Genomic DNA, 14,441 nt, shown 5'->3' with positions numbered 1-14,441 from the left:
AGCTTTTAAACAGTTAATTTAAATAAACACAATAACATTTAAATTAATTTATAATACTTTTATTCAATGAGCCAAAAATATTTTGTTACTGATTTTATATTTATATTTATATATATCATTTAAACTAACTTTTAAACAATTTTACCATTTTATACTTAAAAATGATATAAATTTTTTTAAATGAGGACAATTATATCATTATATAATAGCATGTTTCATAATTTATCTTCCGAAAGCTAGTAAAGTTGTTATAGATATATAAGAAGATTACGTATATTTGAATCTGTTGATCAGGATTAATGTCAAAAAAAAAAAAGTTTAATCATCTAAAGACATCTTGACGGCATTAAAAAAAAGAAATATATCGTAACAAAACACATGTCTAATGATATAATAAAATAAGGGCATTCAATTATTATATCTCTTTTTTTTATTATATGTTTCATATTATGACATTAAGATTATTATAATTATTTATATTTTAAACTTATCACTAAAGAAGGATGTTATTATAAAATATGTTTATTTAAGAAAAGATTATTTTTATGATACATTGTACAATTTCATAACAAAATATTTTAACATAAAGAATTTACAAATTTTATACTAACTAATACTATTAATAATATTCTAATTCAAAAAAAAATTTTTAATCGTTTTTCTTTTTTTTATTATTGAAACAAAAATGTCGGTTCTTTCCATATACCAAGTAATAGTCAGTTGTTTGAAAAGGTTTTCTAAATATCTAGATGGTGTTGAGTAAGTAATATTCTATCTATCTTTTAATTTCAACTTTTACCCTTTTATATGTTTAATTTATATAGTTAACATTTGTTTACAAAAAAAAAAACTTATATAAAACTATTATTTATTACCTTTAAACATATTACTATTAATGTACTTTTTTTTTTCTTTAGAATATAATCTTAGATTTTAAAATAAAAAAAAAATTTTTTTTTTTATAACATTATTTTTATCTTTTTATATATATATACATAAATAGTAATATTATTCCCATTGGTAAGTTATTAAAATATTATTGGTATGGTGAAAGATAAACAATTGAATTAGTTAAAGAAAAGACAAAACTAAAAATTCATTAACATTTATCCATCCATCAATATATCCAATATTTTTATTTTATACTTTAAATTTCCCTCCAATAACAATGTTTTGTAGTACTTTATTTTAATATTTATAAAATTTAACTTTTAAATGTTAGAAAGTAAAAATAGACAATTAATGTTGTATCTTATAATTTTATTAAATTATTTTGTATATACAATATTTGTATGTTATTTTTCAATAAAAATTTTTGTTAATGTAATCTTATATAAGATAAGTGGAAGGTTATTTAGAATATTTATATTAACTAACATCAAAATCCGTGTTCTCAAGTGTTTCATCTTCCACATTCTTATAAAATTTTGTAAACTATATATTTATAAATGTACCGCTTTTAGCATTTTCATTGTTTATATATCACTATACTTCAAAAAGAATATTTTTAATAATAGTAAAGTGATGTTTGAATGTTAGCTGTTAAGTACACAAATCGTATTGTAACAATATATTTTCATGGATATACTTAATTCTTTATTTATATGTTTTATTACTTTAATATATCCTCATCAAAAGTCATTTATTCTATTCATTATAATATATAAAAATTTTTTACATGATGTATTTCAATTAAATTAAATTACTAACTATCTAATCAATCCTAATATAATAGAATGTAGCTTTAATATATAGGTATATCTCTAATTTAAACATCAACAATAAAAATAATTACTCTAAAAATCACAATTAACAAATCATCATTTTGTAACTATCCTATTATCATTTAATTGAAAAATTCTTGGTTAATATGGATGTCCTCATAACTGATGTTATGTTCTTTTCTATTTAACAATTAAAATACAATAGATCAAAAAATTATTTGACTTTTAAAATGTTACTATTAATTTTATGCCATACAATTTTACTAATATAATTTTTAACCTTAAAATTAAAATATATTCATAAATAATATATCACAATATATTCCTCACGATATATTTATTTTATATAGCATACTATTTTAAGTAATAAATAACTTTTTTTTTTATATATATACAGTATTAGGAAGTAATATAATGAACATTTATTTAATAGATCACACACTATCACTTTCATTATAATAAATTTTCTTGTGCCTTTTTAATACATATTGAACTTTTATTACTACCATCAACCTCCATAATATTTCAATTTATTTGACAATTAGACATTTCATTATCACGAATCATACGTAATCATTTGGAACGTAAATTTCTTTTTATTGAAAACTGTCAACTTTTATATCTTTTACTATATATTAGTATTATAAGATTTGTACTTGTATCAAGAAAGATTAGATTCATTAGATAACTATTAATTTATATAAATAGCATATAGAAAAAAAAATTATCAAAAAATTATATAATCAATTTCATAATTATTATATTATGTGTCCTTAACTAACTATATTATATCATTAATTAATTAACTGTTATTAACATATAAATTTGTTACCTTATTTTATTTTCAAACTGTTCAACCATATGTTATAGTAACATTTTTATTTACTTTAATATCATCTTTATTATGTTAAATACTATTTTATTTCCTTAAAAATGTAACATTTTCTTATCTGATTTAATTTTTATTAATTATTCACATTTTTCTTTAACACCTTTTTAAGTAAAAAAATTTAAAATAACATATTCTTGTCAAGCTATTTTCATAATTTAACAGATGTTTGGAGCCAATCATTTTTATAAAAATATAATGATAAAATCATTACTTTAGGCATATTTACATCTGTCATTAATGTAATATATTTATATTAAAACTATATAAGTAAAAAAATTTTTTTTTGTAAAAATTACTTTTTATAATATATTATAAATAATGTATAATTTAATACTAGATATATATATATATATATATCTTTTTTTTTTATTGTTATTTGTTAGATATAAAAAAAAAATATTATTTATTCAAATCCATATACAGGAATAATTTGATTATAAACCTTTCTTTAATAGAACAAGCGATTAATTTTTTAATCACCCTACATTTGTATCCTCTTTTTACATCAATTGTCTTTTTTATTAAAAATTTTATTACTTTGTCCGATCTTTTGGTTCACTTTTTCCAATAATGGATGCTAATTTATTCACATTAACACATCTACCTCCAAGTGGAGAATTATTTTGATTAGTTATACTTTAAGGAAAGAAAATTTTTGTCATATATATATATATATATATATATATTAATATGAAATGACAAAAAAAAAAAATAAATATATAGTTAGATATAGATTTTATCTATTTTTATAAATCTTATAATTTTAACACTATAGGCGCCATATATTCTTTTCTGCTAGAATAAGCATTATTTAAACATTTTTAATTATGACATTTTTTTTAAAGTTATCTTCTCAAATTAACTCATATTTTACGATACCTCTATTTTCACTACAAGTTTCACACAATCTGTTGATATGTAATAAATCAGTAAGTTTTGTTAAATAAATGATGAGATTTAATGATTTTATACTTTTAACAATTTATTTTAATTGTCATTATATTTATATTTAATCATAATTCATCATTTTCTATCCTTATTTAAACATTTCACAATTAAAAACATTCTCTTATCTTTCCGCTAACAATAAAAACAATACAAAAATATAAAGAGTTATCTATATATATAATATTAACTTTTTTAATTTCTTCATTTACTTTAACTCATTAGGTATAAAGAAGTTTTTATTACTGTTAAGGGTAGTTAATAAACCTATTAGTAAAGGTGATTCATAGTAAACATTTAACAGTTAAACTAAACATTTATTTATTAATATAGCTTTTTCAATTAACTGTGCCAGCTGACGATCATCTTCACATCATTATGCATATCACAAATACAAGTCCAGGTGACTTGAATGTTTTATATGTTGTAACTATATATTATATCTGATTAAAACAATATTCTTGATTAAATATATTATATTTTTACTTTAATTACCTTTATTATCATTAATCATTTAACATTTTATTTTTCCTGTTTTATTATCTTTTTTTTCTTATATAATATTTTATATTTATAATAAATACTTTTTTTTATAATATTAATTTATAACATATATTATTTTTCTTATAAGATATCTTTTTAATAACTTTTTTAAAACATGTAAAGTACTTTTAATAACATTTTCTATTATTACAATCTCTTAACTAATCAAAACTTTTCACATTTTTTTAACCTAAAGAATAAAACATGTGCTTATATATAACAATTAATAAATTCCTTTAAACAATATAATATCTTTTTACAATCTTATTTTAAGAATGATTCTTATGTATACATCTCTATATATATATATTTTTTTTTTGTTTTATAAGGAATTCTTTATTATTATTTATAGTTCCGCCTTTGACGTTTGACCACAACAATACATTTTATATCAGAACCATTTTTCTTAAACTTACAAGCAACTCTCATTACCCTAATACAAAGAGGCGTGTTCACCTAAATAAGATTTTTAAATAAATTTTCTTTTCAATGACACATTTATTATTTTAAGTATACATATCAATTATTATGTTAATATAAGTTATATTAATTTTATATTTAATCAAAATAACAAATAATATTTAAAAAATTTTTTTTTATTACTTATTACTAAATAATATTATTATCTTACTTTTGATGGCATTTTTGTTGATTGATATATTAAGTTAATTCAATTATAATATATTATAACCTGGACAAAATGTGATCCGGCTGCCATTCTAATAATCACATTTATCACAGTTGGTAATCATTTACACAAACATCAGCTAATATCTCATTTATTTTAATTGTCATTTTAAACACCTTACGTGATAAAATTATTTTTATCATTTATAAAACGTTCTTATTTATAATATATTATTCTAACAACTGCCATTTTTATTATATTCTTTTTTTTTTTTAGATAATGTATAATTGTTTAAAAAACTAAAATATAAATAAAGAGAATATAGGAAAACAACATAATACAATTTTTTTTTATTATTATAATTAAAAATTAAAAAAAAATAATGGTAGAATTAAAGTTATACCGTTATATTTTATTTATTATATTTGTCATTTCATTGACTTCTGCTAATTTGTCTTCACGTCAAAAAGCAATCCTTCACCTAAATTCAACAATTAATAATTTTATTATTGACAAAACAAATAATATAATATATGTTGGTGCTGTAAATGAATTGTATAAGTTAAAAGTATCAAATTTAACTATACTTCAAACATCTAAAACTGGTCCAATTTTGGATTCACCATTATGTAATTATGATTTATCATCATGTGTTGATATAAATATAGTTAAAGAAAAAACAGATAATTATAATAAATTATTACAAATAACTCCATCTGGACATTTATTTGTATGTGGTTCTACAAGACAAGGAATATGTAATTTATATGATAGCAATGATATTACATTACCAATACAAAATGGTACTGTACCAATTGTTTCAAATACAAAAAATGCCTCTACAGTTGGTATGATTGATTCAATAACGGGTAAATTATATATTGCTACTAGTTATTCAATAGACTCACCATATCGTGATAATCATCCAGCTATTGCTACAAGAGAACCACCATCATATTATCCAATAAATTATGGATCAATTGAAGGTGAAGCTGATATTCAAATACGTGTAGAACATAGATCAAGATTTAAAGTTAATTATATATCAACATTTAAATATGAACATTATATATTTTGGGCATCAGTACAAAATAAAAATATTTATCAAAAAGGTGGTATATTAAATACAATGGTATCAAATCCATTAATCACAAAACTTTTACGTGTTTGTAAAGATGATGAAAGGTTAGTTTTTATTTTTATTTGTAATATTATATAATATATATATATAACATGATATATATATCTTATTTTTATTAACTTATATATAGTTATAATCTCGGCTTTCTCAACTAATTGATATCTTCTTTATATTATTATCCATAATTAAATAATTAAATTTAATAGTCATTATTATATATATATATCTATCAATTGATTTTATACTTACTCAATTAGCTATAACAATTTAGAAGCGTATTTTACGCTTGTTTGATTACCTAATTAAAAGATTAATTTACACATTAATTTTATTTTTCATTTTTAGATATATTTCATACTCTGAATTAGAAATTCAATGCCGTGATGAAGATAATACAAATTATAATATATTAAAAACAATACATCTTATCAATGATACTCTTATTGGAGCATTTACTGATTCATCAAATAAAAATACAGCTATATGTATATTTTCAATGGCTAGAATTCAATCAACATTTTGGTATAATATTGATAGATGTCGAGATGGTATTGGAAAATATGGTATGCCACATATTGGTAGAGATTATAAATGTACAAAGGCAAGTTAATTTAACAAAATTAATGACATCTGTAAAATATTTAGTAACACTTTAAAATATATATATCTATATTCATAATAATTTTAAAGATGGCACTATTAATATACATTTATTATGTAACTGTTCAATTTTAAAAATTTGTTAATATTAATATATACCATCGTACTTGACAGCTTTCTCCTCTATTCATTATTATTATTTAAAATATAAAGGGGGGAAAATGATTAATTATAAGTGAATGTATCTTTTAGGATTCATTTTAATAGAAGGTTACCATTTTTACTACTATTCTTTATAATTTTATAAGTTCTATGTAAGAAAAAGACTTTTACCATATGGAAAAAGTCAAGGGTTTTTAATCATATAAAATTATACATTTTAATTATTATTGTGAGAAAATTTTTAACAATAGGAAGTAATAAAAAAGATTGGTATATGATTAAAAGAAAATAATTAAATATGATTGTTTAAGTTGTATTATTTTTGTCGGTAAATAGATACCTTAAAAAGAAGTAATTTAAAAAGAAAAGTCAACAAGGATTAATTAAAAAAAACATTAATATGACAAAAAGATATCACTACATCACTTGTAAAAGATTATCTACAATTGAACTTTTAATTGATCATATATTATTTTTTTAATTTATATATGTATATGTATATATATAATTTTTTTTTCTTTTAGAAACCGAATCTTCAATTGGATCAGGATACATGCTTTTTAGGTGTTGGTGGAAGTATAGAGACTGAACAAATTGCATCTCTTATATATAATGATCGTATAATTACAACATTAACAGGAAGAAATATTGGTGGAAAAACTATTGTTGTTGCTGGAACAGAAGATGGTGATATTTTACAGGTATGTGATATTTTTATTAAACTATAACTTATAAAATGATTTATTTATGAAGTTAAAATTATTATAATTTTATTCTTCTTAATAATTAAAGTATTATTTATGTACTATTACTACTATTGACATATAAAAATTATCATATGATTTATGATATATAAATATTATTTTAATATTTTTAATTTTTTTTTTTAATTACAGTACTCATTAACAACATCATCTACCAGTGGAACACATTTATCAAGATATAATTTACAAAAATATGCCGAATTTACAGCAGCACCAAATATGATTTCAAATATTGAATTTATAAACGACAATGAATATCTTTTATCCAGTGTAAATCAGGTAAATATTTGATTTAATTTAAATGTCAAAAGAATACAAAAACAATAAAATAAGTTAAAGAATAGGTTATTATATAGATATACTATTCCGGTGTTAATAATATTTATTTCTTTAACAATGAAATGCTTACTTTTATTATTTACTTTAGTTGCGCATTAACTTGTAAGGTATTAATACTATTGAAATAATTATTTATAAATACATCTATTTAACTTAACAATACCATGACCTTTTTAATTTCCGGCTTAAAATAACTTTTTTTAAAAAAAAATAGTTTAAATTATTCTAAGAAGTTATAGGATAAGAGGATATAATTAAATTTATTTATCAAATCTTAATTTATCTTCTTTTTTTTTCAATTAATTATAATAAAACATACTGTGAAAGATATATTATTAGATTCTTATAATAATAAATTAAATCACTGATTATATTGATATTATTTTTTTTTTTTGATAAATTTATTACCAACTCAATCATTTAGATGAATAGGCAATTAATTAAACTTTTATTAACATTGGCAAATTTAGATATCTTCTTTTGATGTATGACGCCAACAGATTGCACCACAAACATTCCGCTATATGTGTTTTATTAATCTTAAAACTGATTAAAAATATTCCTTCACCTTACCGTTAATGGCATAATTTTATGCGCTGACCTGTAAATTAATTCATTTGTTTTTGTTGTGATACAATAATCTTATCAGTATTAATATCTTAAATGTTTCCTTTTTATAATACCGATTTTAAAAAAAAAGAATAAAATAAATAAACTGTTAAAATAAGAAAATTAAAATAAAAAAAATAATTTTTTTTTTTATAATAATATATTTATTTATATATTTATTTATAGCTTTTAATAATTCGTGTATCATCATGTTCATATTATGATACTTGTGAAAGTTGTACAAAAGCAAGAGATCCATTATGTGGTTGGTGTTTATTAGAAGGTAAATGTAGTCAAATATCTGAATGTAGGCAAACATTACCAAATGCATTTTTATTAGAAATTTGTCCAAAAATGGTTGATGGTATATTACCAATACCAATGAATATATCATTAGATGAAATTAAAAAAAGAAATTTAGAAAGTGTATTTTTACCAATAAAATCATTACCACCACCACATAATTTTAATTATGAATGTTATTTTGGTAATTTAAAATCAAAAGGTATTACATGGTCATCTGATGGTATAGCATGTTTAATGCCAGAAAAATTACCACGTATACCAACTGGTTCTGATAGTTATGAAACATCAATAACTCTTCATACAACATTTGATGATGAAAAAAATAAAGATATTATAATAAAAAATAAAGCAATTGCTTCATTTGATTTTATTTTTTATACATGTAAATCAAATAGAATGTAAGTAACACATGTTCATTAAATTAATTAATTATTAATAACATTTATTTATATAGGTGTTCCTCCTGTGCATCCTCTAAATGGAATTGTAAATGGTGTTCCGGAAATAATTTATGTGTTTCTATTAATTCAAATAAAACATGTAACAGTCAAATTACAGATGTTAACTCTTGTATTAAAATAGATATTTCAAATATTCAAGAAATTTTAGTTCCTGATGGTAATAATCATTCAGTTCAATTCCCAGTTATTAATTGGAATTTAGATACAAATAATGATGATCTTTATTGTAAAGTATTATTTGAAAACCCTATCATTAGTAAAGCAACAATTAAAGGTCAAAGCATTACATGTAATTCAATTGAGTATAATTATGAAGATACAATAAAAATAAAAAAAGTTGGTTTAGAATTATTAAATAAAAATGAAATAATTGATAAAACAGAAATATCAATATATAAATGTAATGAAATGGCTAATGATTGTAGTCAATGTTTATCATTAGATCCTAAATATGGTTGTTCATGGTGTAAAGAATCATGTAAACTAGCAACAAAATGTTCATCATTATCTATATTACGTGGGGCAAGATTTTCTGACATACGTCCAGATAATATTTGTACAAATCCAATTATAACAAATTTTGAACCTAAATCAGGACCAATAGAAGGTGGAACAAAAATAACAATAACAGGAACAGATTTAGGAACAAAAATTGATGATGTTAAAGATCGTGTATATATTGGTGGTTCATTATGTAAAGTTATTGAATTTGAAATATCTAAAAAAATTATATGTATAACAGAAAAAGGTACTGGATCAAGTGTTATTAAAATAACAATTGGTTCAAGTGCTAAAAGAATTGTTGAATCAAAAGATTATTATGAATATTTAGATATTCAAGGAACATCTATCTATCCAACATTTGGTCCTATATCTGGTGGTACACAAATATCAATTTATGGTAATAATCTTAATATAGGATCAAATATTTCAATATATTTTGATAATATTCCATGTACTATTAATGGTAATCGTAATTCATCGCAAATAATATCATGTAAAACATTTAAATCAACACGTAAATATTATGTATCAGCTATTCGTTTACAAATAGATAATGCTATAAGAATAATTAATAGTCAATTTGAATATCGTGAAGATCCTATTATTACATCAATTCAACCAACATCATCATTTAAAAGCGGTGGACGTTTAATAACTGTTTATGGATCACATTTCGATTCAGTACTATCATCTCAAATGTATTTATTAAATTCAAATGATGCAATGTTAGGTGAAATAATTTCAGGATTAGGTATATGTAAAATAAGTAATTCAACACTAATGTATTGTCATAGTCCAAAATTAATGGATCATTCAAATGTTCAATCTAAATATTCTATTGGTTTTTTTATGGATAATGTTATGAATGTTCGTAATTTGGGTAATCAAATACAATTAACTATTACACCAGATCCAATATTTGACTTATTCTCAGAAATTAAAATGCAACCAATTGACCAGACTGTTCTTTTATTAACTGGTAATCATCTATCAATAAGTGCAACATTAGAAGATTATGAAGTATTTATTGGTACAGAAAGTTGTAATGTAGTATTATTAGATTATACACAATTACTTTGTCGAGTACCAGAAAGACAACCTTCTGGGACTGATGAGAATGGTATACCAACATTTAATAATTATCCATTAATTGTTGTTAAAATTGGTAATTTAAGATTTGAGATTGGGTCAATTGAATATGAATCAATGATTGGTAGAAATTTTGGTGTTAAGAGAATGCCAGTAATTAGAATAATTTTATTATTAATATCTGTAATCTTTACAATTATACTTATTATATTTTCTCTTGTAACTATATGGAAAAGAAAAAATGGTGAAAGAGAAAGAGATTATAAAAGAATACAACAACAAATGGAACAAATGGAAAGTAATGTTAGAAATGAATGTAAACAAGCTTTTGCTGAATTACAAACTGATATGAGTGATTTAACATTAACTATTGAAGATATAGGTATACCATATCAAAATATGGAATATTTTTTAAAAGTTTTACTTTCACATGATTATAATAATGAATATTCTATGTATCTTGGTTATAATATGACAAATAGTGGTATTGGAAGTATTTATACATCACAACAACCAATGATTATTACACAATTTGAATCATTAGTATTTAATAGACAATTTATATTTATGTTAGTTAATATGTTAGAATCAAATCCATCTATAACAACTACAGAAAGAACAGCTGTTGCATCAGCTATAATAACATGTATATCAAGAAATATGGAATATTGTACAGAAATAGTTTTTACATTATTAGAAGGACATATTGAAAATTCTGTTAATACTAAAACATCACATTTATTATTTAGACGTAGTGAAAGTGTTGTTGAAAAATTATTTTCACATTGGTTATCTATATCAATGTTTCCAGAATTATGTAATGGTCATAATGATATTGCTAAATCATTATATTTATTATATAGAGCATTAAAATATCAAATTGAAAAAGGACCTATTGATGCTGTTACAGGTGATTCAAGATATTCATTAAATGAACAAAAATTATTAAGAGAACATGTTGATGGTAAAAGTATTATATTAATAATTATTCCATTTGAAACATTTGATCAATTTCCTATACATCTTCGTGTTTTACAATGTGATACAATAACACAAGTAAAAGGAAAATTATTAGATTTATTATATAAAAATCAAGGTTTTAATAATAGATTAACAGTAGAACAATTTGATCTTGTATGGCAAAATAATAAAAAAGAACATATAATTTTGTGTGATGATGAGAAACCAATGGATAAATGTGAAAAACAATTAAATACAATTGGTAGTTATAATATACCTAGTAATGCAACAATAACTATGGAATATGCCAATATAACAATGCCATTAACAACAAATGCTTTTACATTTAGAAGTGGATCTAGTGATACAACATGCTCTGCATGGAGTTCAACACATCTTCTTAATAATAGTTCTAATTCATCATCATCACCACCACCATTAACAATTAATAGTGATAAAAAATACTATCATCTTAATAATTGCACCTCAATTAAAAATGGATTTTCAACATTAGATGGTAAAAAAAGTAAAGAATTTGAGATAAATAGTACAAGAATATTATCATCTAAAAAGAAAGGAAAATATATTGATAAAAAACATAGTAATACACTTAATTATCCATCAAATTCATCAAATATTCCAGAAGTATTTTTAACAAGATTACTAACATGTAAAGGTTCAGTCCAAAAATTTGTTGAAGATTTTTTGGAAAATGTTTTATTAATGCGTAAAGATAGTAGAAATATATCAATAACTATTAAATATGTTTGTGATTTTTTTGATTATCAAGGAAAACGCCTAAATATTATAGATGATCAAATAATATTTACATGGAAAAAAAATTCAATCATTCTTAGATTATTGATGAATTTTATAAATAATCCTGATTTTATATTTGATGTACCGTCACAAAATTATCTAAATTCATCTCTAACAGTTATAGGACAAACATTAATGGATTGTTTTTCAACAAATCCTCATCCATTTAGTAAAGAATCTCCATCATCTAAATTATTATTTGCAAAAGAAATCAATCGTTATCGACCTTTTGCAATGGAACTTTTTACACAAATATCATCTTTTCCATCAATAACTGATAAAACTTTTTACAATCATATTAATAATGTATCGCAAACAGTAAATGAATGTTTGAGTAAAACACATGCAATTACAGAACTTCTTAATTGGATTAAAGGAAATGCACTACCACTTGTTGAAATTTTAAATAATGATGAAGGAAGTATAAAATATAGATTAGGAGAAAAATTACAACAAATTGTAATGTGTTCAATACAAGAAAATGAGCATATCTATGCAACTCTTAATTAATATTTTTTCTAATCATTTTTTTAAAAATGCAACAATAATTATGTTTTATTTTTTTTCTATTTTATTTTAGATCTCGGTTAAACAAAATCAATATATATATATAAAAATTTTTTAATGATAGCAAAATAAAAAAAAAATTTCACATATCAAAATATAAATGTTATGTGATTTAAACTGATGTTATTAATTTTTAAAATAGTTGTTTATTTACCATAAAATATGTTTCATTTACGAACGATATAATAAAAAACATTTTTTTTATAATTTTTATTTTTTAATATATATAAACATCCTTTTTCATAAATTATTTATAATGCTTTTTAAAAGTTTTTTTTTAGTAAAAAAATAATTTATTTTTTAAATTTAATATAGCAAAAATTTGTTGTATAACCTTGGAAAATATAAGATAAACATAAATGTTAATTTTTCTATATAACTTGATATTTATTTTTTATAATAATATTATATTTTAAATGAGATGTTCATCATAAAAATCAATATATATAAATATGGTAAAAATATTTTACATAAATTACTTAATTTTCTCATAATTACCATTTTCTTTTAATTTATCATTTTTGCTAAATTGATAACATCTCCAAATATAGACGTCATTATTACTACAGTAAAATTGTAAATAAAAAATTTTTTATTAATAATACATAAAAAAAAATAGATAAAAAGTGAACTTTAAAATTAATTCTTTTTTACCATAAAAACTAAAAGTATTAAAATTTTAAAGAAAAGTATTATTTTTTTTAAAATAATATTGTAGTAATTTTTTGTGTTAAAATATTAACCATAAATGCGTTTTAAAGTTTTATCAATTTTTTATCTTCACTTTTACTATAAAATAAATTAACGATTAAAATTCTAATAGTGCAAAAATTATTTGCACTATTAAATTATGAACAAGTTTACTTTTTAATTTAAAATAATAATATTTGTAGAATAAGAAAGTTTTTAAAGATAATATCTATATTTTATAATATAATAATAATTGTTGTAACATGAATTAATTATTTTGTAAAATTACAAGAAAAGATTTTATTCATAATTTTATAATTTGATATTAAATGACAAACAATAAATAAGATAAATAAATACTACGTGCATAACGAAAAAACCAACAATGAATAATTTACTTCCTTCTTTTTTTAAACAAATAAAGTGTATGTTTTTTGCAAATAAAGTGTTCTTAAATTTATTAGTATGATTATTTTAAATGAAGTAATTAATTTTTTTTTAAATTGAACTTTTTTTTTCGAAACATCAGTTAGCAACTTTTTTTTTTGTACTTTTATGATATTTTATTTTAATTTGTACCTTTTTTTTTGTATAACTTATTTTATTATAGTCATTTATTTATAAAAAACAAATTAATAAAGTTGTTTTTTTCTTTTGATTTTTATTTTAATAATACTTTAACTATTACTTTAATTTTA

At 20.6% G+C, this 14,441-nt stretch overlaps 1 protein-coding gene across 1 annotated transcript; it reads left to right on the top strand.

Annotated features, from left to right (window-relative positions):
- Positions 1-5,114: 5,114 nt before the first annotated feature.
- Positions 5,115-12,996, top strand: SRAE_X000048600 (Sema domain and Plexin repeat and IPT domain and Rho GTPase activation protein domain and Plexin, cytoplasmic RasGAP domain and Immunoglobulin-like fold domain and Immunoglobulin E-set domain and WD40/YVTN repeat-like-containing domain and Plexin-like fold repeat-containing protein; the record flags this gene model as incomplete). The annotated part of the gene is made up of 6 exons (XM_024644836.1): positions 5,115-5,917; positions 6,219-6,474; positions 7,160-7,336; positions 7,532-7,678; positions 8,534-9,051; positions 9,108-12,996. The coding sequence occupies 6 exons, from the start codon at positions 5,115-5,117 to the stop codon at positions 12,994-12,996; spliced, it is 5,790 nt and encodes a 1,929-aa protein (XP_024510355.1).
- Between the last annotated feature and the right edge of the window lie 1,445 nt (positions 12,997-14,441).

Source organism: Strongyloides ratti (genome assembly GCF_001040885.1).
Source record: "Strongyloides ratti genome assembly S_ratti_ED321, chromosome : X".
NCBI classification, from domain to species: Eukaryota; Metazoa; Nematoda; class Chromadorea; order Rhabditida; family Strongyloididae; genus Strongyloides; species Strongyloides ratti.
This window is presented reverse-complemented; position numbering and strand designations above follow the sequence as displayed.